At 46.6% G+C, this 27,507-nt stretch overlaps 4 protein-coding genes across 8 annotated transcripts in view; 3 read left to right on the top strand and 1 right to left on the bottom strand.

The window, feature by feature from the left end:
- KIF13A (kinesin family member 13A) overlaps positions 1-4,708 on the top strand; it is a 119,320-nt gene extending 114,612 nt beyond the window's left edge. For all 3 annotated transcript variants that reach the window (XM_075083945.1, XM_075083947.1, XM_075083946.1), the window contains 2 exons: positions 1,258-2,362; positions 3,257-4,708. In XM_075083945.1, coding sequence (XP_074940046.1) covers positions 1,258-2,362; positions 3,257-3,540 — 1,389 coding nt within the window. In that variant the 3' untranslated portion in view covers positions 3,541-4,708. The remainder of the gene's footprint in view (positions 1-1,257; positions 2,363-3,256) is intronic.
- A 2,683-nt stretch (positions 4,709-7,391) lies between these two features.
- SIRT5 (sirtuin 5) lies at positions 7,392-18,276 on the top strand. Of its 2 annotated transcripts, none has more exons than XM_075083950.1 (9): positions 7,392-7,504; positions 8,202-8,340; positions 10,816-10,949; positions 12,461-12,686; positions 14,272-14,359; positions 15,339-15,392; positions 16,325-16,448; positions 17,272-17,387; positions 18,121-18,276. In XM_075083950.1, the coding sequence occupies exons 2-9, from the start codon at positions 8,220-8,222 to the stop codon at positions 18,194-18,196; spliced, it is 939 nt and encodes a 312-aa protein (XP_074940051.1). In that variant the 5' UTR covers positions 7,392-7,504; positions 8,202-8,219; the 3' UTR covers positions 18,197-18,276. The 2 variants fall into 2 exon arrangements, with proteins under 2 accessions (XP_074940051.1, XP_074940052.1); XM_075083951.1 differs by having other exon boundaries at positions 7,457-7,784.
- Positions 18,277-18,413: 137 nt separating this feature from the next.
- NOL7 (nucleolar protein 7) lies at positions 18,414-22,206 on the top strand. The gene is made up of 8 exons (XM_075083952.1): positions 18,414-18,616; positions 18,746-18,806; positions 18,878-18,936; positions 19,052-19,083; positions 20,063-20,150; positions 20,800-20,921; positions 21,000-21,077; positions 21,815-22,206. Exons 1-8 carry the CDS (start codon positions 18,468-18,470, stop codon positions 21,886-21,888), a joined length of 663 nt encoding a protein of 220 aa, XP_074940053.1. The 5' UTR covers positions 18,414-18,467; the 3' UTR covers positions 21,889-22,206.
- Positions 22,207-22,615: 409 nt separating this feature from the next.
- RANBP9 (RAN binding protein 9) overlaps positions 22,616-27,507 on the bottom strand; it is a 41,769-nt gene continuing 36,877 nt past the window's right edge. For both annotated transcript variants that reach the window (XM_075083949.1, XM_075083948.1), the window contains exons 12-14: positions 25,198-25,349; positions 24,405-24,516; positions 22,616-23,569 (exon numbers count right to left, since the gene is read on the bottom strand). In XM_075083949.1, coding sequence (XP_074940050.1) covers positions 23,439-23,569; positions 24,405-24,516; positions 25,198-25,349 — 395 coding nt within the window. In that variant the 3' untranslated portion in view covers positions 22,616-23,438. The remainder of the gene's footprint in view (positions 23,570-24,404; positions 24,517-25,197; positions 25,350-27,507) is intronic.

Raw genomic sequence — 27,507 nt, forward strand, 5'->3', positions numbered from 1 at the left:
TTAAGTATAGGAAACATTTTCAAGAGAATGTTTATCTTAAGCTTGATGTATTGGTTCTCAATGCATTGGTCATCTGGTTAAGTATTGTGCTTTTCCTTTCCCGTCGGTGATTCGTGGCAGGTGTCCAAAAGCTTTGAACTACTTTAGATATCACACAGGATTTGCCTTGATCAGTAGTTGAAATCCATGATGCAGATAAAGGAACTGAGAAATAATAGCTGCTTGTGTTCCTTTTTAAGTGCTTCAGCAGTTTTCATTTTTTCCTGGAAATATTATTTCTGCTAGGAATTTGCTGTAAGCTAACCATTTTTAATATATAATGTGTGTATACACATAGATAATATATGTTCATATATATACATATATGAAAAAGGAAGTACTTAAAGCATCCATGTGGAGTCCTGCCTGTAGTATTTTATATTGGGAGAGCAGCCCAGCTCTACTGCTGGGGTTTTTCTCAGATGCATCTTGCCAGACTGAAGTCCTCAGCTTCTGACGGGCTCTGCAACAGCCACGTGTGCAGGCTGGTCACCGTGCATCACCACTCATTATCAAAGGGAAATTAAGGGAGGTACCTCCAAATCCTGCGAGGTTGATTAGTGTCAGTCATTTCCTCCAAACATGTGCATGCTTCCTTGCTTCCTTGAAGATTTGCTGTAATTTTTGATCCTTGTGCCTTTATTTTCAAGCTTTGTGAACGTGTTCAGGTCTGATAGCTAGGGGTAAACAAAATTATTTAGCCTCACTGGTATCAGATTAGTAGAAAATCCCATTGTGCGGGATAGTTTTTAACAATCAATATTGCAGTGGAGACCCTATAAGGCCTCTTCCATTTGTATTTATGTTTATCTTGTTAGGTGGTCAATTAGCTCTATAGAATACCTTCAATAGGTTTAGCTTAAATCACGGGGGGAAAAAAAATTATAATACATGGGTTTAGAAAACTGAGTATGATTAAAATATGTCAACATATAACTTTTTTATGTTGTGAGCTTTCCTTATGCCTAAGTTTATTCCTTTATATTTCCTGAACTATTTAGAATTTATGTTTATTTTCTAAAAATTGAGTAGCTCAGGGCAGACAGGATATGTTCCCAGCAGCTCTTTTCAGAGGTATATTCCATTCTTCAGTTAAAGTATATTAGAGGTATCTATTTCTCCATGTTCAGAAAGGAAGAAATCAAGGAAGGTTAGTTTATTTTGAAAACTTCACTGTCGTAGGTTCCTAATCCCATGCATCGCTCTCTTCTTTTGCAGGACTCTGAGGAGGAAGACAGTGAGTTGGAGGCCATTAATAAGAAGCTGATAAGTCCACAAAGTTTTCAAAATTTCCGGCCTTATGTACCGGAAGAGTTTGCTGACTTCAGTGTTTACAATGCGAGCCTGGAGAACAGGGAATGGTATTCTTCTAAATCAGACTTCATGAGTTCACGTGTTCTTGAGAAAGAGGTATCCCGCAGCCCCACCACTAGCAGTATTACTAGTGGCTACTTTTCCCACAGCGCCTCTAACGCTACTCTGTCTGACATGCTTGTTCCCTGTAGTGATAGCACAGACCAGCTAGCCACTCACACGAAGGAGCTGGACTCTAACGATCCCTCAGGATCATCTCTTGCACATGATTTAAGATCATCTTCGAACAAGGAATGTCCAGAGTCAGAGAAGGAGTTAGCGAGAGAAAAGTTACTTGTGTTGCCACTGAAAGAAAACAGTGCCTTAACGGAACAAGTACCACTGTCCCTCGACGCCACTGACAGAGACTCTCAGCAGTTACCCAGAGCTGGATCATTTTCAGCTTTAAGTTCCTCGCATGGCAAAAATACCTGTCGTACAATTGAATTTTCAGCCCGCGAAGCAACAGTTGAGCACACGACAGACATTCTGGAGGATCATTCCTTCACAGAGTTCATGGGCGTCGAAGATGGAAAGGACTTTGACCATTCGACAGCTCCGCAGTCGTGTTCCCTTGCGTCCTCTAACGGAGTGAGCGCCACAGAGTTACCCCGAGGCACTGACCAGGAGCAGAGCGTGTGCGTGGGCCAGCTGAGCTCTGCAGCAGCGGGAGGCGACCGGCTTGCAGACGCTGTGGAAAGCCCGTTGTGTTCTGTACTGGTAAAAGAGACTTCAGCCCATGAGACTTACCCTGATACTTCCGTGGAGGATTTTATTGGGAAGGACCACTTGGATGGTTCTGATTGTGAAGAAGGTGCTTCCGCAGATCAAGCCCACATCCTGCCTAGCTGGGTGGCCGTGGGTGAACAAGTCTGCGTTGGAAGTAATAAGATGGGGACGGTGAGATATGTTGGAACGGTGGACTTTTCAGCGGGAATCTGGGTTGGAGTTGAACTAAACGTTCAGCTGGGTAAGCCTAAGTATGCTCTGGGTTATCTATGCAGCTAGTGTGATCTATTTTTGAAGTTTCACTACAGTCACGCTGTTCAGTCCTGGGAATTACCTCCAGTTTCGTGTAGGCTTGGTATCTGATACACCCAGTTCTAGGCTTTCTGTTTACAGGGATGCTTTGATTAATTTTTTAACTGTCTTAAAGCCCTGTTCTTCTTGCTTTACGCAGAATAATGCTATTGCATGTGGTGGTAGTTCCCGTTGGTACCCATCTATTTTTATAAATCAGACAAACGAGCAAAGCCTAAAATTGGCAGATGTATTTTAAATTGGCATGCACGTTCGCGGGCAGTACTAACAATGGACATCACTTGCCAAATAGGTTTGCTGTCTGTAGCTTTCAGAGGTGTTTCCCCTCCCCCCCCACTGGGGAAAGCTTAATTACAGAGCACGGGTTTTCTTTGACTTCAGTTCAGTGGGGTCAGAAAAAGTCAGTGCTCTGCAAGTGTTAAGAGACTCCCACAGAAATGCTTCAGATCTTTTAAAAAGATCATAGTTTTAGTAGTTTAATAGGTATTAACACTGATACTAGAAGTTTCTCTGGCAGCTAAGTTTTAAGCTTTGTAAGCAATTGGTTTTGAGGATAGTTTATTTTCTAAAATGAACAAACATTCAACTTTTTAAACTGTTAGTTAACAATATTTTTAGGACATCATCTTTTTGGTCACAGTTCAAGCCCTCCTTTCCAGGTTTTGTTCTCCCTCGTGTATGGTATGCGCCTGGCTTCATCACTCAGCATTAACAGTCTTGACTATTTGACCGATAGCCAAAGATAACTTACGCTTCAACGCTACTATTTTATGTGCTCATGAAAGTACCAACGATTAATTCTGTGCATTTATTTTCATTGAAGGGAAGCACGACGGAACTGTAAAAGGCAGAGAGTACTTCCGCTGCAAACCACGACACGGTGTCTTTGTTCGTCCTGGGCGCCTCAGCAAAGCACCAGCTCCCACAAGGAAATGGAGCAGCACTTCACGGGCTCAGGCATCTTCCACTTCAGAGAAACGGAGAAGTTCTGTGCTTCAAGGCTCATCATCCACTCCTAAAGCAGGAGAAGTCCTCTGCCATTCAGGAGATGCAGCGGCTTCTGCTTTTTCTAGGAAACAGGAAAACAGGAAATCTTGGATTAACTGAACTGCTGTATTTTTGCACTTACTACACGCATCACTGTGTAGAAAACTATGGATTTTTGAAGCTCTTGTACATTTTAATCTGTCCATATGGAATGTGTATCCTCTAGAGCCCTTGACTTAAGCCTCTAATTTTTTTATAAATAATATATATATTATATATATATATGAATGTGTATCTATACTTTGTCTGCCAGCGGGCAGATACGGCTGCACACTAAAATACAGTTAAAGCTGATCTGTACATAACTGAGGTACTGGACTATTTGTTACATGACAACTTGGGAGATATATTTTAAACAACAAAAAAATATTTTATTGTGGAAAACCCAGGATGTAAATCCGTATTTGGATAAAAAAAAGCTACGGTTTGCTGTTCTTAATTACCAAAGAACTTGTTTTAGACTGACACAGTTGCTGTTTATATCTTTGTATTATAAATGTTTTAACTAATAACTCGGTGCCATGTTTCTTTTAGACACTGGGCACAATGCAGCCTTATGTTCCGTGTTTAAGCACACTGAAATATCCAACTGCTTCATATTTTTTGTCTTCCTAGAGGCCTGCCACTGTGCTGACTTGGCATTGGATTGAAATGACTAACAATGCCTGAAGCTATACGTCTGGCATTTCCTATGTTAACATAAGGCAGCCGGGCAGTTTGACTGCAGAAGCGGTATTACTGCAGGGGTGTGGGAGGACGGCATTTTGGGGTTTTTGCAGGGGTTTTGGTTTTTCGGGTGTGGGGGGGAAATGGGGGAAACAAAGAAGCAGTAGACGGATCATGACTGCAAACTTTGCACTTGTTACTTGCTGATTGTTATCAAGATGAAATAGAACCTGCTAAAGTAATTTTAATCTCTAAAGTTTATTTTAATAATGGGAATGATGGAGGGATTTATGCCTGGTGCTCATGAATTCCTAAGAAGGTTGTTCCACATGTAGATACTGTAGATGCCTGTACAAGTGTTCTGGATATTTGTAAAGTAACATGGTGTAAAAAAAAAAAAAAAAAAAGAGTGAAGTGAATGGCCTGCTGTATCTGTTCTTTGTTTCTAAGCAAGTGAATGATTGAAATACCTGGGACCTTACTGAAAAGCTGCTGTTCTTTGTTGTGTACAATAAGCGGACTCTTGTATTCTATTATTTACTGTAAAGAACTGTAATTTATATACTGCCATACTGTGTTTAATTGGTACAGACCTATTGTGTATTAGAATATGAACTGTTGACTTGGGATTTAAAAAAAAAACAAAACAAAACAAAAACATACCACACAAAAAAAAGACCCAACCCCAACCCATGTTTTGCTTGATTTTGGTACAGTTAGCTTTCATGGTCAAATAGTAAGCTGTTTCTGGCTGACGGCGCTCAGGCACAAAGTACTTTGTGAAAAATGCCAAAGAACAATAGGATTGGAGTGGAAGACTGGATGCTATTAACCTGTTTTAACACTGATGGGTTCATGCAGCGTTAAGAGGAGAACAGCAGCCCCTGTGGATACGCATTCTTCACCTGCTGCTTTCCACCCTCCTTTACAGGAGGGGGAGTGGAGCTGGGAAACTCCTGCCAGAGAATGGCATTATGTGGGTCAAGGGGTGGTGGGACAAGTTCCTGGATGACAGACAAGACAGACAAGACGGACTCACTGCTAAATATGTAAATGCCTCAGCTGAGTACAGCACTGTTAGGAGCTGAGAGGGTAGTGTGCTGGGGGGGTGGTGAAAGCAGAGGGTGTGAAGGTCAGTGTACTTGCCCTTGACATAGCTTTTGGCTCCTCTGAGACAGGATTCTTACGTGTGAATTGATTTTGGTAGAATGAATATCTTTGCGGAACATTTCATGCTTCTGGTGCCCACCTAGGGTTGCTATCGCTGCATTAATGATGCTGCTGCTGTGGAGGAAATTACCATAACAGAAAAAATGCTTTATGCACAAGTGTTTTGTCAGGCAGATGATCCCAGAATGCTGCCAGGTGCCTGCACCCAACACCATGGTCTTCAAGTTAATTTTAGATGTCACTTTAATCTTTTTATAATGCTTTTTAGAAAATACACTCATGTTTGTGTGTGCACACATTTGCATAAACACATTTGCCCAAGGCCACTACAAACAATTTTGAAAGCTCATGCAGCCATTTTCTTATGGCAAAGATGCAGTATTTACACCAGGTTAGCATCAGCCGAACTAGCTTCTTCGTGGCTCCAGACCTTTGAGAATACAGAATACACAATTGCTTAAGAAACACAGGAATAACTTTGCTTCTTGGGGTGTGCGGTCTGTATGTGCCAGAGAAACATTACAAGCCAACCTAGGTTTGTGCTGTACACATTTTGCATAACTTGTGTTGTCATGACTTCTGTTATTATTGAAGGACCTGAACTACAAACCTCACATGTTAATGTGCCTTGCCCTGGGTGAATTTAAAGTTAGGAGGAGCATATCTAATGAGTGTGATAAGGTAATGTGGAAATACAGGCGTTTTAGTTAATGTGCTCCTAAAACTCTCATACCAGACTTAATAGTTTGCTGTCTTGAACTTTGTAATCAGTGGGATAATGTGGTGATAGTTCAACTGCAAATGGCACTGTTTTTTTTTTTAAATATTACCTTAAACAGCATCTAAAATACACTGCCAACTATGCAGGATGTACAATCTGTACTAAGACATCGATTTAAAAAAAAAAAAAAAAAGCCCCACTAACCCCGGTCATAATCTTGAATAACATAGGGCAGAGCCAATCCCTTGTTCGTCTGAGCCGCCAGAACAAGCCTGTCATCTTGGTGGTTTCCCCAGTCCAGATAGAATTAGCTGATTTTGACCATCATGATAGTTACGGTGTTGAATGAGATCATGCTGGCCTTCATCTTGTTTTCTGAATTTATTATGTGTTGTTTTTTCAAGCACACATGCCTTTATGGAGATTCAGCCAGAGCCTTCAGAGAAAATCTGTTACAGTCCACTGAGCAAAAGCCCAGTGTTCGGTCAGTGCTGCTGGCTGCCTCAAACGTTCCCCCGCAAAAGGCTTCCTTCGTGTTTGCAGCTGGAGGCGAAATATGACATGCTGTTACGATGTGAGTAACAAGAAGGACTATGAAGCAGTGTAATGAATGAGACATGGGCTGCAAGCCCCTGGCAGCAACCTCTGGGCGCTCTCCCACCCTGCCTTGGTGCTGCCTGTGCCCCATGCTTTCCGCCTGTAGCTCCCCGTGGCCTGTAGCTAGGGTTCGGGTTGAAGGCAGGAGCTGCGCCCTGGCTGTGTGGGCTGGTCAGCAGGTAGTGGACTTAAAAAGACTTCTGCAATATGGTGGGACTTGCCTTTCCCACGTTTGTGTACATGTTTTAGGGACCTCCTTGTCTGTTTAGCTGGTAATTTACAGGATCCAAAGGAAAAAAAATTGACATTCTAACTTGACTGGAAAGGACTAGAGAGTTGTTGGGGAAGGGTGGAGAGGAAGCAGCTGGATGAAGCAGTTGCTGTCTTGTTTCTGCAGAAAAATAAGCTGTGAGGAAAACTTTCCTCATGAAAACTGTGGAAATTGAGAGCGAGCTGGCAGCATGGGGTTTTTTTTTAATGCTATGAACGTCCAAGTCACGTTAGCATAGCAGCGACCAAGAGTTTAATTGGTGAACGTGTGAACTGCGAAATATCTGAGGGGGAACACTGGAAAAGCCACCTCCTTGGGTGTCATTTAATCAAATGCGTGTTGGTTCTGGCGTTACGTGAGACACCGAAGCGCACGGCTGAGGGCTCCACCCCATCCTTCCCTTCCCCTCCCGCCTCAACCACCCCCTGCAGCCTCCGCACCCGGTGCTGGCCGGGAGTTCTGGGAGCCTTTAACAGCGGCGAGGGCGGAGCGGAGCGAGGGCCGGCCCCGTCGCAAACCCGGGGCGGGGGACGTGCAGCGGCGCACGCCTCGTCCTCAGCGCCGAACGACCGCGGTTGTCCCCGGTCAGCGCCGCTGAGGTAAGTACCCCCGGCGGGGCGCGAACCCGCGGACTCCCCGGGGCGGGAACGGAGCTGCGCTGAGGGGGAGGCGGCGGCGGCCGTTCCCGCCTCGCCGTTCGTCTCTTCGCCCTTCCGCAGGCGGGCGGCTGCACGTAGGCTCGCCGCCCGCCGGGGCTTGGTGCCGCGGCTTCCTCCCGATGCGGCCGTCGGGTTGGTTTTTTTTCCCCCTTTTGAGGGTCGTATCCCCCCGGGAGTCTCTTTGGCCGTGAGGCAGCGAAATTTAAAAGCATTGCGTGAGGTAAATATTAGACAAGAAAAAACCCGCGACGGTGTGTTCTTGTGCGTGCGCAAATGTATTTAAGGTCTAACTGGAAGCAAAACCACACAAAAGTGGTCATCCCGTTCCGGGGGGGTGTCAGATTTGAGATGTCTGTGTTTTGCAGCTCGGGGGAATCAAAGGCCTTGCGATAGCCTTTATCATCAAGGGAGTAGGCACCAGCCCTCTTAGATCGCAGGGAGCGTTTTATGGACTCGTAAAGCAGAAATACCGTGGTGGTGAATGCCTCCAAAACATAAAACTATTTGGCTGAGTGGTGCGTGGGAGAAAAACACGAATAACATTTCAACCTGGTTCTTTATGGGGAACTCCTTACAGGGAGCTAGCAGAAATACGCTACCTAAATGCGCCGCTTGCATTTCATTTATTTCTTCTCAGGTAACGTGCTTCCGAGGGATGCTGATGAGTCTCTTTCAATTTACTGCTAGAAGGTTGGTTTCCCAAGCGTATTGTGGACTTCAGGCTTCTTCTTCAAAGAAACAGAAGTTTTGCTTTGAAATGGCTCGTCCTAGTTCAAGTAAGACATCTCTTTGTTTCCTTTGGTACCCTGGACAGATGTTGAATATAAAGTTCTAGAAGGCTCTGTGTAATAGGCAGAATCTATAGTTTAATTGGAAGTGCTTAGAAGAGTATGAAGTTGAATCTCTTTTTTCAGTTGCTAAACTTTATCTTCTATGGATAGCTGTTGTAGAGTTGCAGTTAGCATGTTTGCCTGGTGATTTGTGTCTTTATAATTTATGCACATAAACATATGCTAATTAATTGCCTTTCCTTTTCATAATCCTAATGGGTAATAAAACTCACTCCTAATTTCTTTGTACAAGAATTATGGAGGGCCCCAAGCATTTGTAACAACTCAGGAGCAGGGTATTGGGTAACCCCAGGAGCCTTGTTCAGTCTGGTAGTAGCAAATATCCTCTTTTTGTTTGTTTTGGCTTTTTTTGGTTTTGCTTTTTTAATTTGAGAACGTGTTTTAATTTGAAAACCATGCACAGAACTTCACAGGTATAATAGTAAAATCCCTAAGAGTTGGGTCACCAAGGTGTGCTTGTTTTTCCTGCCATCTTGAGCATCATCGGTGTTTGGCTGCTGTCAGAGGCTGGACTAGGAGGATGTTTGTTCTGATTTCGGCATGTTCAAGGGCATTGTGAGGTTTGGTTTACTACAGCAGTTGGAGCATCAGAATCGTCCTGTTCTGTGCCCAGTTCTACGGCGCTTATGCTGTGGGTCCTGGGGCTTCTCCAGTACTGTCACTCCGTATAAAAACTTACCTGCATTTGATTTAAAAAACAAAACAAAACACGTAGTGAATTTTGAAGGTGGAGGGTTGTGATCAGTGGCCCAAAGTCCAGCTGGAGCCCAGTCATGAGAAGTGCATTGTAGGAGTCAATACTGGGGCCAGCATTGTTTAACAGCTTCATTAATGCTCTGTATGATGGGGCAGAGCGTATGCACAGCCAGTTTCTAGATGACCCAAAACTGGGAGGAGTGGCTGATATGCCTGATGGTCATGTTGCCATCCAGAGGGACCTGGACAGGCTGGAGGAATGGGCTGGCAGGAACCTCATGCATTTCAGCAAATGGCAATGCCCAGCCCTGCCCCTGGGGAGGAATAGCCCCAGGTGCCAGGACGGGCTGGGGCTGACCGGCTGGAAAGCAGCTCACCAGAAGAGGCCCTGAGGGTCCTGGTGGATGCTGAGTTGACTACGAGCCAGCGATGAGCCCTTGTGGCAACAAAGACTAACGGGTGTCCCGGGCTGCACTCGGGAGAACATCCCCAGCAGGTGGAGGGAGGTGACCCTTCCCCCCTGCTCAGCCCTGGTGAGACTCCTGGGGCGCTGGGTCCAGTGCAGGGCTCGCCGGTATGAGAGACATGGACTTACTGGAGAGAGTCCAGCGAAGGGCCACAAAGACAGTTAATAGCTTGAAGCATCTGACATATGGGGAGAGGCTGGGAAAGCTGGGACTGTTCAGCCTGGAGGAGACCGGGCTCAGGGGTGTCTTATCAATGCATAAAAATACCTGATGGGAGGGAATGAAGACAAGGCAAACTCTTCTCAGCAGTGCCCAGTGACAGGACACGAGACAATAGACACAAACTAAAACACATGAGATTCTATCAGAACATAGGAACGTGTTTTTTTTTTTTTACCAGGCAAACACTGGAATGGGTTGTGCAGAGAGAGGTGGTGGAGTCTCAGTCCTTAGAGGTACTCAGAAGCCACCTGGCTGGACATGATCCCGGACAGTCTGCTCTGGCCGACCCTGCTTGAGTGGGGGGGGTTCAGACTAGTCCATCTCCAGAGGTCCCCTCCCACCTCAGCCATTCTGATTCTAAAATGTATTGCTTTAAAATTAATATCTGAGGTAAACCAGAAGAGGTTGGGTTTTTTTTCTCTCTTTAGCTAACATGTTCCTTTTTAATCTTGTTTTCAGAAAAATGCAAAGGAAATTTCCCACTTTCTTCCCAAGCCACTTTACCATACAGGGAAAAGTGGAGGGAATATACATTCAAAAATAGAAAATACAATTGTGAACCTACAAGATGGGCAAGATGGCTCAGAAGGAAATGTGTTTTCCCAAGTGACCTTAATTTTGAATGTGATACTTTGTACCTAAACGTAAATATGTTTTGTCTCAGGGTCTTAGGATTAGGAAGTAAACTGTTCCTGGGTGGTGGTGGCGGCAGCAGTGGTTATCGTGGTAGCATCTAATGTAGGGTTTTAGTTTAAGGCTCAGTCTCTTAAATATTGAGTATATTCATAGGTTAATAACATGTTGCTCCACTGGGCTTGCTCATATGCATTTTTGAGGATCTCCAGGAATTGCCCTTCAAACTGCAATCTACAGAAACAAATTAGCCTTCTGAAACTGAAGTCATGCGAGGTGACTTCATTTCTGGATGCGTGAGTCTGCCGACACTGTCTGTGCGGCCCCTTACGTAAAAGCATAAGTGTTGGAACGGCTCTTTGTTTTTCCTCCCTGCGCATAGATATGGCTGATTTTCGAGAAGTGTTTGCCAAAGCGAAGCATATAGCCATTATCACAGGAGCAGGTGTTAGTGCAGAGAGCGGAGTTCCTACCTTCAGAGGGGCCGGAGGCTTCTGGAGAAAGTGGCAAGCCCAGGTACGTACTGGTGGCACGTGCCTGCGCAGCCGTGCTTCGCAACCCGCCAGGTAGGTGAGCACGAGACCTCAGAAGCAGCTGGGTGCCTCAGAGAGGGTGGAAGGGCTCCCGTGGCATGGTGGTACGGGGGGCGCAGAGCTCTCCCTACAGCTCTGTCAGCAGCTATTCCCTGTGGCCTGGGGCGGCCGCTTTGTTGTTTGGTTTATCAGCTGTTTGGGAAAAACAATGTTTCTGCAAACAGCTCTGGGTCTTTCTACCGTCCCTGTTTTCTCGCTGCCTTGCAGCTTAGCTGTTGGCTCATCTTTTGACACTCTCACTGTTTTCCTACCTCCTGGGGCCTTTCACGTTTTAAACTCTTAAGAATGTTTTACCAAAATAACAAAGGACAGAACTGGTTATGCCGACTAGTTGTTTTCTTTTAATCTTGGTTTCTCATGACGCTCTTTAAAAACATTTTAGGATTTTTTGTTTTTTCGTTCGGGGGAAGAGTTCCTCTCAGCCTTTAACCCTCCCACAAGCTCTGTCTCTCCTGCTGTTGTGGTCTTGCCAGCGTTGGGAGCCTCCGGGGTGGGAGAGGAGGTGGAGTGGAGCAGCAGCGAGCACCAGAGTGTGCGAATTGTATAAGCGCCTCGTGAGTCTGATCCTGTGTGGTGCTGCGAACATGTCGAGTAACCGTTACGCTGTCTGCAGCCGCCACCCCAAACGCTGCAATCGCGTTCGTGGCCTTTATGGTTTTTAATGACAGCGTTCCTGAAAGAGTTGATGAAGCTACAAAGGGGTCAGAGAGACAAGTTTTTCAGAATGGTTTGATTCTTTAGATTTCTTCCAGTGACTGTCAATTAAAATAAAGCATACGTGTGTCTAAGTGCCTGGTCCTTCTGCATCGGAAAGCTTGCGTTCAGCGTTTTTGTATCGGCAGAATGAAGCGTTAGACTGAGCTACTCCTCGTTGTGAAAAAAGATACGGCAAAGTTAAAGTTACTGTGAAAAGTATAGCTTAGATTTTACCAGCACATAAAAGGCAACACATTAGACTTTGGTTTTGATAATGGCTGCAATTTGGCTCATGTTGCCCTTAAATTAAGGCAGGAGAGAAATTGCTAGCAAAGGAAATACACCCACGCAATGCTGAGTTTTATGGCTGCTGTGGAAAAGAGGGGTTTGAATGCCAAAAATCATGTGCATTGAAACATCTCATCTTCCTTTGTGCTGTACTAAACTCCTAATGGCTTGGTAGGGCAGCAGAGAGTAACATCAGAATGTACTATGTAAAACCATGTACCACGCTACTGATATCAGTTATTTCCTCATTTAATAAGAGACTTTGACTCCTCATCCTCATAAGGGCTATGGAGCTGTCTTCTTGTCAGCTGCCTCTGATTATAAATAACCTGCTTTTGATTATCTTGTTACGCTGGTAGTGGGCAAATGGCAGTGTGCTAGCAGCCCTCACTTGGGGAGGGGGTGCTCTTGCCCTTCCGTAGGTAGAACGAATTGTTCCGTCTTTTCCAGGAGTTGGCCACGCCGGAGGCTTTTGCGCGAAACCCTTCTCGTGTGTGGGAATTTTACCATTATCGCCGGGAGGTGATGTTGAGTAAACATCCGAATCCTGCGCATATTGCCATCGCGGAGTGCGAAAGGCGACTGAGCAAGCAGGGAAGGAGCGTTGTGGTCATCACTCAGAATATTGATGAACTACACAGAAAGGCAGGCACAAAGCACCTCATAGAAATTCACGGTAAGAATCAGCTTACCTGTCTGCTACAGGCCAGCAGACTTGCGGGGCAGAAAGGAGAGCAGGATAGGTACTGGGAGAAAAGAAGCATGTCTTTAAAATGATAATAGCTTGCATGAAGTTATTCACAGTGTCACCCTGTTCTCTTTTGGAAGTTGTTTCGGCTACTTCATAGCATCTCTTTAGTTCTCATCTTTCTCTTTTTAAAGGATTCCGACAGTACACAGGAACAGCTTCTCCCTTCCCACTAGCTCAGTTTTGCCTCACGTCCACATGAATGCGTGTGAATAGTGACACTTGGCTGATTTTGCTTAGAAAAGGGAGAAATAATCCACTGAGTACCTCCGCTCTCTGGTAGCGGCGGTGCCACGCCGGTATTGCTACCCATAAAAAGTGCATTGGCAAGACTGGTCTCGCCGTCGCTGCTGCTTTCTGCTCCGCTACTTGGCTGCGTTCCTCTGTCCCGTCCTACCCTTTGAAGACCCCCCTGCGCAGTCCCGGGCTACAGGAGGAAGGAGGGCTGGGAACAGATGGGATTCCCTTACCTTTTCCTCCTACGCCCAGTGGTGTTCCCTCTCTCTTCCCTATGGTTAGCAGCGTTCCTTGCTCCCACCCTCTCTCCAGCAAAGCCCAAAGGAGCACAACGCAGGTGCAGCGCGTGGGGGTCAGTGGGGTTTTTGGATCTGATTAAATACTTTACAGGAGTGGAGGAAACGGAGTGTGAGGAGGCCTTTCTCCATCTTGTGAGGTGCCTTCACTCCGCAGGCCCTGCAGCAGAGTGGGAGTCTCCTGGGACAAAGTCCCATCCTGGTCCTCTAGCACTATGATGCTTCTTAATTCTAGGTATTGCGGAAGGTTTAAATGGGATATCCCACCCCTACTTTGTGATTTGGATGCAGGAAACTGGCTCAAATTTCTTTGCAGCTCTGGATCCAAGGATAAAGCCTTGGGTATAGTTTAACTATAGCCTTAGCCTTTACAAAATATAAACCATTTTGAGCTCTCGGTAATATTGTGCATCACTACAGCACGTTACTAATGCTACAGAAGTCATGCGGTTGGGGAGTTTTGCATAAAACAAAACAGTGTTAACTGGGATGTTTTTTTTTTTTTTCTTAGAAAACGTTTCTGATTTAGGGGGAAAAGCAATAAGCAGAAATTCTCTCCCTCAGTGATATTTTAAAATAATGTTTTTCTTCTGAGATGCTGTTAGGAGGCTGTGTATCGCTCGTGTGGTAGAACAAGGTGGCAGATCATAGTTTAGAGTGACTGTTGCTGCTGTTCATGGTGGCCTTTCAGCTGGAAGGGCTGTGTCAGTCCTTGCCGGGCCCACTTTGTGCTTAACTGTGACACCGGTCGCCTTGGGTTGCTGAACAAAAGCGTGTGTACGCGCGGTATAAATACCATCTCCTTCACAATGCTGCCAGGTTTCAATGCTTGGCTGTTCGGTTCGTGTAGTAATTTACCTGCAAGGTAGAGTCTTTGAAGCCAAGTAAAGGCTGTCGGGGGTAAACGTGACCATTTGTTTGCGAAGCCGTGCCTCAGAGCGCTCGCTTGGTCCCTGATGTTTTCTTTTTGTGCGTTTCAGGTAGTTTATTTAAAACTCGATGCACCAACTGTGGAAACGTGACTGTGAATTACAAGAGTCCAATATGCCCCGCGTTGGCTGGGAAAGGGTAATAACACCTGCCTTGGAAACTCTCTGTATTTTCTACTTCTGTTCTGTCTACTTCTGTTTTCTGCTGTTCAGTAGAAAAGGAGCCATTTCAGGAGCATGCAGGGGTTTCGGCCGACCACCTCATTTTCCTTTAGTAGTATTAATGCTTAAATGTTACACAGCTGTTTTGAAATGTGAGTATACTGTTCGGTAACTTCAGTGAGAACCCATGATACCGTAAGTCTGTGAATGGATAACTGTTAACCTCCAAGTAGTGCAGCGTTATAGATGTTTTAATTAGGACAATTTCAGATGGTCTGAAACCCTCATATTGCACACCAGCAAACTGCAGTCTTTGAGAACATGTGTTTACTCCCGTCCTCTTCACCTTCCAGGAGTTTTTATTAAGTTGGATGCTTATTCCTTAAATTGGACTGTCATCGCTTCATACATGGATTTCCCTCTTCTGCACCTCTTGAGCCCCGGGTAGCTTTTGTCCTTCAACTTGTCAATAAGATTCTCATGGTTACAGGTCTCGGAATACAGATGCGTGAAACAATCAGGAGGGAAGCATCAGTTCCCAGGATTTCCGCAACTTAAAAAGCTGCGGAAGAAGCCTTCAGTCTCCTTTTTCTAGCCATCCTCTTTCCTTCACCATGAAAAATAAGGGCTGGGGGGATGACAGACATATGCTCATAGATTTTTAGGGTTTTTTTTCCCTTTGCATTTCACCAGATCTTTAGATGGCTACATAAATATTTGTTGTGCCTTCGACAGGCTTTGACCAGCTTATCACAGCTGCTTAGCTCTGGGATAATTCTGGAGGAAAGCCTGCCCACCCCATGTGTGGCATTTTAGGGTTGGAGCACATGTTGAAGGTGGCTAAAGTTGCAAAGATTCCTTGATTGGAGAGCGTGCCTTAGAGAATGCTAAGTTTTTATTAATACATGGAGTGTGCTTTGTATGACTGAACATGTATTTCAATTTTGTAAATGCAGGGCTCCAGATCCTGAAGCAGAAGACGCCACCATTCCAGTGGAAGACCTTCCTCAGTATGTATGGACCTCTGGTTTTTGCTGTTACCTCTTCATACCACATGTGTCTCAAAGGCTTACGTTACTGTTCATGTAGTTTTGGAAGGACACAGAAACATTCTACAGGAGAAAAAGAGATGGGAATCTTCCCCCAGAGAACTGAGTTTAAATCTAAACCTGGCATCACAGGGAACAGCAGAGACCAGGAGCTGTTGTACTAGAAGTTTACCAGGATGCTAAAGGGACCATGTGCTTGTGTACTTGGGCATCAAGCTGAAACATGCCTGAATTCTTGGGGGTTGTAGTAAGCGGAGTCATAGGAGAGCTGCAGTAAGAAACTAAGTGCTACACAGTGAACTTTTTGTTACTTTGCAGGGGCTACCTGCTGTTAGTCTGCAGTGCTGTGCTGGGGTACAGCCACTCCGTAGCCCCTTGCAGGCATTAAATGTGCCATGGTGCTTTTTTGTAGTGGCTGAAGCTTTGCTGTAGCTAGTTGCAGATGCAAGAAGCCACTGTATTTTTCATCAGGTTCCTAAGGAAAAGAGGCTAACTTCATTTTCTCCTTAAAAATTTGTTGGCTGGTTTGTTAAAGCTGGTGGAGGCCGAGGTCTGCGTCACGTACTATGTTTTCAAGTTTAATGCATTTCAGAAGCTGAATAAGGGGAAGAAGACACTATTAAGTATCTGAGTCAAATGACTGTTCAGCCACCCGTTCTGTGTGAGCAGGCAGCACGTGTGTGCTTCCCACACGCATGTGGCACAGCACCAGCTGCCTTCGGCCCAGCACATGGTAGAGGAGGGTGCGGGGAGGGCTGTGAAAGAGGAGGGAGAAAGAAAGACTGAGGGCACGTAAAGTGTGTCCAAACGAGAATGAAAACTGCTTTGCCGTTTCGCAGCTTGAAGTGTCCACGTTGGTGGCATAATGCTGTCTCTCTGTGATTTTTAAACAGGTGTGAGGAAGATGGCTGCAACGGGCTCCTCCGTCCCCACGTGGTGTGGTTCGGTGAAACCCTGGACCCTGACATCCTCACAGAGGTTGAGAAGGAGCTCGAGATCTGCGACCTCTGCTTGGTGGTGAGCGATGCTTTTGCTACCCAGCCTCTTCACCAGCGGGGAAGCCACGCCAAAGGCGTCGCACCGCCTGGGTAAAGGAGATGCATCCGCACTTCCCCACAGGGCTCTCTAGCGTCAAGCGTAAATCATGAAAAGGCCACAAAGTTTGAAAATTTACGTGTGCTGCTCAGAAGTGACCAGGTTCGGCATGAGTGCGCCTTGGTCAGCTGGCGTCCACAGGCTGTGGTTAGGGTATGCAGGTGTTAGAGGCTCAAGTGCTGGAGGTCAGCTAATATTTTAATTTCTCAGACAGTGAAAAACAGAATTCTTTTGATGCTCAGTTTAAAAAAAAAAAAGTTACAAAATGTTGAGAAGGTAGCTGGCTGTTACCATGTGCTGCTTTTCTGTGAGGTTGGTTACGTGCCATGTAGGTTCCAGGTCGCTGACCAAAACACTTGCTCAGAATATTGTGTGCCCTTCAGAAAATAACCTCAAGTAACAGAAGGGGCATTTTGTTTGGTTGTTTTCCCCCCCCTCCCCGAAATCAAAGTCTGCCATTTTGTTTCTGGGATTTTTTTGTTCATCTACAGTTACAATCCCCAAACAGGCTTATCTGGGTTGCATCAGAGAAACAATTCCCGATTCTTAATGCTGTGTTAAGTAGCTACATATGCAGTGACACTAAATGTAGTGATTTGGTGTCATTTCTATAGCGATCTTCCATGCTTTAGCGGTTTTGCAGATCCAGTGTTCTGAGAAGGGACCTTACCTTGTGGGTTGGTTTGGTTTTGTCTGTTTAACTATTGGTCTCCTCCACTCGTGATTATTCACCCTGTCCCTGCAGGTCGGGACCTCCTCCGTGGTGTACCCTGCTGCTATGTTTGCCCCTCAGGTATCCGCCAGAGGAGTGCCAGTTGCAGAATTTAACATGGAAACTACTCCTGCTACAAATAGATTCAGGTAAAGCTGATCAGCTTTCAACTAGCAAGCTTCAGTCATTCACCCCGCCGCCCCATCTTCATTGCCTTCTGCATTGAACTGCTAAAATGCTTAGGAAGTTTTTAAACAAACGTGATCTAGAGATCTTGTGCTTGGGAACAAGTCTTATGAGGAGCGGCTGAGGGAGCTGGGGTTGTTTAGACTGGAGAACAGGAAGCTGAGGGGAGACCTTATTGTTCTCCACAACTACCTGAAAGGAGGTGGTAGTGAGGTGGGGGTCGGTCTCTTTTCCCAAGTAACAAGCGATGGGATGAGAGGAAATGGCCTCAAGCTGCACCAGGGGAGGTTTAGATTGGATATTAGGAAAAACGTCTTTATTGAGAGAGCGGTCAGGCACAGGAACAGGCTGCCCAGAGGGGTGGTGGAGTCACCATCCCTGGAGGTATTTAAAAGATGTGTAGAACGTGGCACTTCAGGGCATGATTTAGGAGGCATGGGGGTGTTGGGTTGACCGTTGGGTTTGATGATCTTAGAGGTCTTTTCCAACCTTTATGATTATTTTCTTCTAATAAGTAAGGAAAAGATTATTGATCTCTCTCGGTGGAATTGCCTCACACCGAAGAGACAGCTGCCCTTTCCCGAGTGTGAAGCGGAGCCTGCCCCGGCTCCCCGCGGGCCTAACCCCCCCTCCCCCGAGGCAGCACTGGCCGCCCGCCCGCCCGCCCCCCCCCTTCACCCGGCTCCCCCTCCCCAGGTTCCACTTCCCGGGCCCCTGCGGGAGCACGCTGCCGCCGGCGCTGGCCCGCCACCGGACGGAGATCATCGCCTGAGGGACGGGGCGGCGGGGGAGACCGGGACCCCTCCCCTCCCCTGCGCCCCGCGGCAATAAACGGGCGCCTCTCCGGCTGTCTGTCCGCCTGTCTGTCTGTATGGAGCGGCTGCAAACCGTTGGGCGCGAGGGGGAGTGGCTCGGGCCGCGGGGCGTCCCCACAGAGGGACGGGGCCGGGGGTGTGTGCGTGTGGGGTGCGCATGCGCCCCGCCGCGGAAGACAGGCGGGAGCGCTTCCGGGGCGGAGGTGAGGCGGGTGGCGTGGGGGGGCCATGGCGGGGCGCGGGAGGCGGCCGGCGGCGGCGACGGCCGCCCTCAGCCCGCCCTCCTCGGAGGACGAGGCCCCGGAGGAGGTGTCCTTCGGCGCGGCGAGGGAGGCGGCCGAGACACGGCGGAAGCTCGTGGGGGAGGCGGCCCGCAGGTACAGACGCCGCACATCCCCCCCCTCCCCGTCCCCAACGGCCGCCCGCGAGCGAGCCGCCCAGTGCCTCCTTCCCTTCCCCTCCCCGGCCCTGCGGCCGCGCTGAGACCCCCTCCCGCCTCCCCGCAGGCACCGGGAGCTGCTGAAGGAGAAGCGGCGGCGGCGCCAGGAGCTGTTCGCGGAGCAGAAGGTACGGCGGGACCCGTCACGCCCCGCACCGCTGTGTTAACGCCCCCGCTAACCCCGCTCTCTCCCCCGCAGAGGCAGAAGCTGCTCCCCGAGGCCGTGCTGCAGGAGCTGGCCGCTGCGCCCACCGCAGGGTGAGGGTGCTGGGGGTGCCGCGGGGAGCCCTTCCGGGGCCCGGCGGGGGCTTCCCCGCCTTCGGGTGGAGGAGCGAGAATTGGGGGAGTAACCTGTCGCTTTCTCATTCCGCAGAGCCGAGGGCCAGGGTGCCGCAGACAGCCCAGGTACGCCGCTGCTGCTGCGCGTTGTGCCGCTGCCTCGGGATGTCGGTCCTGTGCTAGAGCTAGGTCCTGTGGCGGGCAGGGAGACCTTCTGAAAGCCCGAAACTTGAATGGATCGAACAGATTACCTGTTGCCAAGGAAGAAAAAAATCTGAGGAAAAATCTGAAGTCGCATTTAAAATAGCCCGAGGAGTTTAAGGAAGTAATGGGCAGGTGTTGTAATAGAATAAGCAAGGATTACCAGGGGGAGCTTAATATTTAGCATTTGTTAAGTTACAAAGGCCATTCCTGGATAAAGTTGTTGATCACCTTGATACTTCACATATTGTACTATGATTTCATGGTATCTGTGAAAACGTAGGCAGCCTATTTTCAAATCCTAAACTGGAAAATTAAGAGTCTAGAGTATTCAGGGCTGCTGTTTTCTAGCCCTCGTCATCTGTACTTTGAAGTACTTCACAAGAAAAAACTTCTCAAACAATTATCATCATCTCACTCATACCTCACATAATTATAATAGTCGGAAGGTGTAACTGCTACTTTTTCGTCCTTTTATTACTGTCTGCAAAGAAACCTGTTGGCATAAACAAGAGGTGAGCATGGGATGTTACTTTGAACGCTGAGGCCCCACAGTACTTGTTTAACGGCAAGAAGGAAGCCGAGGCTGGACTCCACTTTGCGCATTACTTGTAGATGCTGCATCGTGTGGGATTTTTGTCCTGTGATGAATCCCACTTTGTGGTGTTTATACCAAGAAAGGGCGACGGTGGCTCCCCTGAGGTGTGCTGCTTCCCCTCCTGCTCACGGCCCTTCCGTGAGGGCAACGCTTCCTAGTTCTTACTAGTCAGAGCTTCTGAAAAATGCCTCTTGGAGTTAACTGAAGACATTTTTCGCAGCCTCGTTGTTTCATTCCTCTTCAGCTTACAGCTTTTAACTCAACATTTGGGAATTTTTTTTCTGTTTTCTATTTAAATTACTCCAGGTGAATGCTGCGGAGGTGGGGCTACGAAGGAGAGGCAAGGTCGAGTCCAAAAGCTGGTGAAGAAAGACAAGGGTAAAAAGGGGGCCAGGTAGGCTGGGAGGAGAAGGTGATGTGGGGTGCCTGGTCAGCCATTGCAGCAGCTGCTCTGCCTCTGCCTGGCTGCGCTCAGTTCCTCCTGGAAGGCCATGTTCCCCCTGCCCTTCTTCCGCTGGAAGCATATTTTTGTGCTAAAAGTGCCTTTAACATGCTTCTGATACAGCATATGTGTAAAATATGCACAGACATACACACATGTATATAGAAAATCTGTAAAATAATTTTTATATATTATGTATGTGTAACTGCTGTGAATAACTGGGCAGCCGTAAGTACAGCAGTAGACATACTCTTATAGATGGCTGCAGGTCTGGTGGTTGAACGCTGAATTCCTGCATTTCAGGCTTCAATTTTTCCCTTTTCTTCTTTGTCACTGATGCCCCCATAAGAGGACTTGCCCTGCCTTCTGGCAGGCCTAGTTCAAGACTCCCAAGGCCCTATGCGGGGCACATAAAGGTAGATGGTGGCAGGTTGAGAGTCTCAGTCCAGTATTTTTTTTTTCTTAATGCTGCTACAAAGCTTGGCTCAGCATCAGAAACCAGCACTGGCTGCTGCTGGGCTCGACTAGCAGAACATCAACTTGTGTGGCTGCTGGTCTGGGCTCTGTAACTACGCTACAGGGATTTAAATCTTTTAACTAGGTCAAAAGGAAACTATACAGCTGTGTGCTTAAAAGATCAGAATTTAACAGGCCTCCACCAACAGCTTGCCAAAGACTTCCTGAACACTCATCTGTACGGACCAGACGCCAACCGGGCACAAGGTGAGCAGGTTTCCATTGGTGGGCCTGCATCTAGTTGCCTGGGTTAAGCTTAGTAATTAACACTCATCTCTGTTTCAGCAAATGAATTTTTTTCCCTTGAAAATAAGAAAAACCCAGTTAAAAAAGCTGCAGTTCAGTTTGTGGACAAATCTTGGGGTGAGTATAAACAGGTCAAGGGTAGGTACTACTTTATGCGTATGTGGTTTAAGTACATGCTGAAAGGAAGAAGGAAAACAAAACTCCCATGGTCGAGGGCTGGAGCCTGCTGGTGTCTCACTCCAGGAACCCAACAGCGAGGGGAGGGCAGCAGGGCACTACAGCCTGCAGGGGCAGGTGTGCAAGACTGACCTTAAAAAAACAAAACAAAAAAAACCTCAGAACCACCAACTGCCTTATGTTTGGTACATTAAGGGCCAGCACCAGCACCTACAGCCCTGCTTAGCTGTTGAAATAGTTTAATTGGTTCAGCCTACAATCTCTGAGCTGTTGGAGGTCATTTCATATACACATAAAACAGGGATGCCAAGAACTTTGGTGTGAGCACAGGGAACTGGTGCCTGTCACTCATAAAAAAAATGACATGACGGGAATGAGCAGGGACAGGCTTGTACGTGCCCCCCCACCGCTCAGGCACATGGGCACAATCTACAAGGCTCACAAATGCTGGAGGCAGACATGCCTGATCCTGGGCAGGGAGATGCTCTTCAGTTGTGCTTCAGAAGTAAAAGCTCTGCTGCAGCCCCCACCCTCCTGGAGGAGACTGGAACAAGGCAGCACCCCTGGCCAGCAGCAGCAGCTTTCCCATCAGTTCTTTTCCAAAATGCTGCAGTAGACAGGCTAAGGAAGCGGTAACTAACAGGTTTTTTTTGTTTGGGTTTTTTTTTTTTTTTTAGGGCAAGAGAAAAAAGAAAAAGCAACAAGGTTTAAAAAACGTTGGCTTGCGACACAGCTTAAAACTGGAGTGTGAAAAGTTTTTTCAGAAGCTGCTATTAAGGACTTTTACTGAAAGCTAGCCTCAACCCAACAAAGGTGGTTTTTTTTTTCCCCCCACCTCTCCATCACACTGCTTTCAGCTCCAGCAGGCACTAAACCTTCACAGAGCTGTGCCTGAACTGGCTTCCTTGTTCTCCCTCCCCCCTTCCGGAGGAAACAGCTGGGACAGGGCCATGACTGCCCCTCCTTAACCCTGGCTTGGAACAGCTGGTGTTAAGGCCAGGCTTGCAGAGCTGGGCCCTACTCCCTGATGCAGCCCCTTTGCAGAGAATAAAGATGGAACGATGTTGTACTTGGTGTTCTGTATGCTGCATTTCTTACAAAAATCAATTATTCCTGCTTTTTCAGTTACCTGCATCTCTAAAGAAGGCTGTGGCCTAATACCAGGCTCATTAAGTCAGTTCACATAGGAGAGATGCTACTGGCCAGACTGAAAGTAGTTGCCAAGGGAGAAGAGTTCCTTCCCCTCCACTAAGCTCCCATCGGTAGCTCAGCTTGCTCAAGGGCAAGGACAGAGTAAAGCTGTACCTTCAAACAGCCCAGCACTGCCGTGCTCCGGCTCGACCAGCGAGCCATCGCCCCAAGCACGCAGGTCTACGTGAGGACCGCTGCTGTGGGGCAGGACTCTTCGGAGTAAGAAAATGTAGCATACGAGCCCATGCTACCATGTATGTAGAAGTAAGGTTTTAATAGCTGGTTAATTATGGTATCACTACATTTTATTGCAATATAGTACTATTTAAGCACTTTTAAAAATGCAAGGTGTACAAAGATTAAATTAAGACTGTAAATTGACTAAATATTTGGTTTTTATATAAATAGGTCATAACCACACTGTGTTGACATGTAATACTGTTATAATACAACAGTTAAACTGGTGAGTCTACACAACAGAAGCTGTCTGTAGTTAAACAAGGAAACAAAGTTGAAAAGACCATGTTAAAACAAAAATAACTACTAAGATCAACAGGTTGGGATTGTAAGTAGCAACAAACATATTCACTCAGCTCCTGAGTAATTCAAGTTTTACAGTACACATTAAAAAATATCATTTCTTCCCATCAACACTATATATCCAAACCATCGGGTGTTTATGCATTTTGCAAATTACACTGATTGAACTATGTAACAACGGGGGTGGAGGTTGGCAAGTCATCCTGCTCAACATTTGCATCACCCGCATGCGAATCCATCCGCGTTTTCCGTTCTTCCGCCCCACCACAAGGTAGCAGGATTTTTGGTTCGTTTTGGACAATCGTTTGAAGGATTGGTACTTGTCAATTTTGATGTCCGACATTATCAGTGATATTTTCAACTCTCAGTTGTTTAAGAGGTTCAAAGATGGACATTTTCTCCTAACACTAAGTTAGAAATCATTTGCATCATGCTGTAAACTAGGAAGCAACATAAAGCGACAGACTTGTCCTTAGTACATAATTAAAATTCCAAATTCCAGTCAGCAGAGCTGGTCTAACTTTCCACATTGAATATGCCACGGCACCTTCCGGATCTCCAAATGCATAGCTAGTGTAGGTAGTCTTCCACTGTGGCGAAGGCGCAGGATCCAATTCCTGATCGAGCCATCAAGCCTAGACACTGTGACGCCTGGCCCATTGCTAGGGCAAGTGGCGGTTGCTTTGGCAGATTGTGAGTCTCTGAAATCAAAGAATCGCAGTGGCAGTTAAGATACCTGATGGATTTCACAGAATCACAGAATTCCCTGAGTCAGAAGGGACCCACAAGGATCACCGAGCCCAGCTCCTGCCCCTGCACAGGACAGCCCCAAATTCACACCATGGCTCTGAGGGCGTTGTCCAAGTGCTTCTAGAATATCACCAGGCTTGGTGCCGTGACTGCCTCCCTGGGGAGCCTGTTCCAGTGCTCCACCACCCTCTGGGGGAAGCCCCTTTTCCTAATATCCAACCTAAACCTCCCCTGGCACATCTTCCTGCCATTCCCTCGGGTCCTGTCATCGGTCGTCAGAGATCCGTGCCTGTCCCTCCTCCTCCCCTTGTGAGGAAGCTGCAGACCACAATGAGGCCAGTCTCCCCCTTCTCCAGGCTGAACAAACCAAGTGACTTTAGCCACTCCTCATATGGTTATTCATTCATACTAATCCACTGAAAACTTAAATTTTAAGCTTGCTTAAATCATTCATTTCAGAATTCCTGCGCTTACCGGTGAAGTTGCTCTTACAGCAAGACAGAGCAGGAGCAAAGTGACACACGCACGTTCCCTGCCCAGCACCATTACTGAACAGGCCCACTTTTGCTTTGAACAAGAGCAGCAGTAGCAGCAAAGACATTACATCTGGTACATTAATACACCTCTTGCACTAAAAGAGCATACCACAACTTTGCTGTACTTTGCCAATCGCCCGGCCAGCCCAGTACCGAGCCCAGCAAACGACGCGCAGGGAGCAGCGGTGCTACGCGCCTGGAAGGAAAGGCGTGCTGTACCACGCGCAGAAGGCACCAGGCCCTTTCTTACCCAGTATTGCACTATTAAGGACAGAGCACACAGGTTCTCTTTGTATCGGGTCCAGCTGATTCCCGACAGGGCTGCTCCAGGGATCGGAATATGCAAGTAAACTGAATGCATCCTGCGGAAAGACGATTTTTTTTTTTAATTACATCTCACAGTTACATTCTACTGGTGGAAACGAGGACTATTTCCTTCGCCTGTTTTGATTCAGAATCACAAAGGTGATTGTCAGTGTCCTTCATCAATACAAAAGGATAAAAAAAACTAACAGGACATTTTGAGCAAGCAGCGTTTTTCCCAATGGAAAGACAAAAGTTGATGGTATTTTACTAAGTGATGGGGAAAGTAAAAAGAGACTGAAAGTTGCACACAGTCAGTTTGGGCAGGGGAATTCTTTTCCAGAGCAGTCTCAAACCACGGGAAACTAACAGCAGAGTACTAAAGAGCACATTTTAGGCACCTGCATCAATCCTCCTTCCTGCGGTTCATTTATGATTAGAGCTGAAGACGGCACTTTGATTCGAGAGGCCAAGCTACCTGGTCAGCAATGAGACAGAGGGAAGTGCTGAATTAGCCTCTGGTTTTAATTGTATTACAGTATGAAACTATCTTTCCTGGGAATGTGCTACACAGGCAGCGCTACGCCACAGCTGTCTACAACACTGCTCTTGGACAAGAAAAACCACCCTCACTGCAGGTGTTCGAGCAGACCAATACTGCTGCGCCGCGAGCTGTGGGAAGGTCCCGCCAGGCAGCGCGGTTATTCACCTTAACACCACGATTTCAAGATTAAACGTACCTTAAGCATTTTCTTATTTGCTGTGTTTTTGCCACATTCTCTTCTTAGTTGCTCACTCATCGCTTGCAATTCTCTTCCAAAATGGATCATTCTTTCAATAGCCGCCTGGCTGCCACCGCAGAGCTGACGTCTTAACTGACTTGAATCTACTTCTGCAAAAACGATATCGTCATCATCACCGCGAACAGGGCTGACAGTAACAGTCTATGGATCTAGAGAATCTGCACTGATTTTGCTCCAGACATCTGCCTTCTCAGAGAAAGCATGTCGGGCCGAAGACCTTGGCATAACATAGTCGTACCCCGAGCGCTGCTGAATTGCTCCTTCGTAAGCATTAAGGGACTCAGTAATTAACAGCAAAGCCCATCTACACCTGCTGTTTCTTTTGCAATGGTCGATTTTAAACTAGCTAGGCTGTGAACCAAATTTCACCCTAAAATTTTACGGCAGTTTAAAATTAATAATAACAATAGAAGTCCACACAGTTTTGTAATTCTTTGGCATTGCGATTCTGAAGACCCACCAAATCTGGAATGCTCATAGAGGGTGAAAACCCCTGAACTTTCCCAACAGCCACGATGGATGTTGCTACAAGGCGATGGGTTAGACTGTTCATACTCCTTGTAGAATGTACTAGAGCTTAATAATTTGGACATTTCAGGCTTCTTTGGTAATCAAGCAGAACAGTACAATCAATTTCTTTATTGTTTGCTACAATATTGCCCAATACTAGTGGTTTTAAAAGATATTGATGCAGTTTATGAATAGTAAAATCAACCCTTGGCTTCTCTGAAAGTTCTGCCTTTTATAAATTTACAAGTAAAGCAACCGGTTTTAAAAAAAAAAAACAAACCAACAAACCCAAACAACACCCCCCCCCCAACAAAAAAAACACCAAAACAAAAATCCAAAACAACCCATTTATCCATTCCTTGCCTTTTTTCATCAACAGAATCAAGTTTTGAATCTGAATTTTGATGTACATTTTAATTACAAAACCATTCTTCTTTCTGATTTTACCACTATTTCAAACAAGGATTTTTAAGTGGCCGCTTTACTTTTCTCCCTCCCCACCTTAGATGTGAGCATATCACCTCTGGAAAAAAAATCTGCCTTACATTAACATTACATACACAGCACTAAGGAGAATATATAAATATTTCAAAAAGGAAAAAAAACACCAAAAAGACCACCAAACTCAAACCGTGGGAAGTAAACAATGTAGGCCAAGGAGCCACATTTCTTTTTTACAAAAGGTGAAGCACCCGCAGGTCTTCAAGCAGCGGTGTTTGTCGCTAGCTGCCGCCCAGTCTAGGACATCGCTTTCCAAAGGCAGAAAACAGCTACAGTAAAAAAAACCCCACAAACGACTCTGCGCCCTGCGCAGCTGCTTCATGTCCATCACAGCAAGCCTCTGTGGAAAAGGCTGCAAGAGAGCAAAGCAGTGTTTTGTCCCTTCTGTCACAAAAGTGACGCCTTGTTATGACCCCGTTTCAGAGCGTAATGCCAGGAAACAAACAGCTTGGAAATTTGAATCTCCCCCCTCCAGGGCTGTAACAAAATTACGTTTGCTTTTCAAGGGTTCCCTAGCGTTTGCCAGCCAAGCTGCACGACCAGCCGCAGCACGCACCCTCACAGCTGTGCAGCGTTCACAGGTATCCGTGCGGACTACTGCATTCCGGAAGTTTACCAGCGCCGTCTGGAGTCTCACATTTCATTTAAACTACCTATTAATTGATGTCAGCTTAAATCAATTGCTTGAGAAGCTAGTTCTGCAACCACAGAAGTGGCTGGGCTGGATTCCTCCGCTTCTTCGGACACAGCCGGCAATAACAACCGCTGCCTAAGCTCCAGCCTGCCTGTGCTCGGGCGATCTGACTGCTTCCACCGGACAGGGACAATCGGCACAGGAACTGACAGAGCAAACAGCGCCTTTTGATGCTGTGCTGGCAATCAGGGGGCATTTAAATACTCATTTCTCACTAACGTCAGCAGGTACAACAGTACAAAGCAGGTTAGATAAAACAAAGTTATCTTTTAGACCACAACTATGTAAAACAGGATTTTTTTTTTTGGTGAAAAACTTTAACATCTCAGATCCAAAATGTAGCTCTTTTCTTCAGCATTTAACACTAGCGCTTTGCATTCTTCAGTGTAAGTGATTTGGAATTTCTACTCTTACTGACGAATGCAAACACACCATGAGAACGATGAACAGTAAGAGGAGCTGGGGAAGAGGGAGAAGCGACCTGCCAACCCTGACCCAGGCATGCGACACAACAGGATGTTTCTTCTCAAAGGTACTTCCTT

This window comes from Phalacrocorax aristotelis, chromosome 2, assembly GCF_949628215.1.
Source record: "Phalacrocorax aristotelis chromosome 2, bGulAri2.1, whole genome shotgun sequence".
In the NCBI taxonomy this organism is placed as follows: Eukaryota; Metazoa; Chordata; class Aves; order Suliformes; family Phalacrocoracidae; genus Phalacrocorax; species Phalacrocorax aristotelis.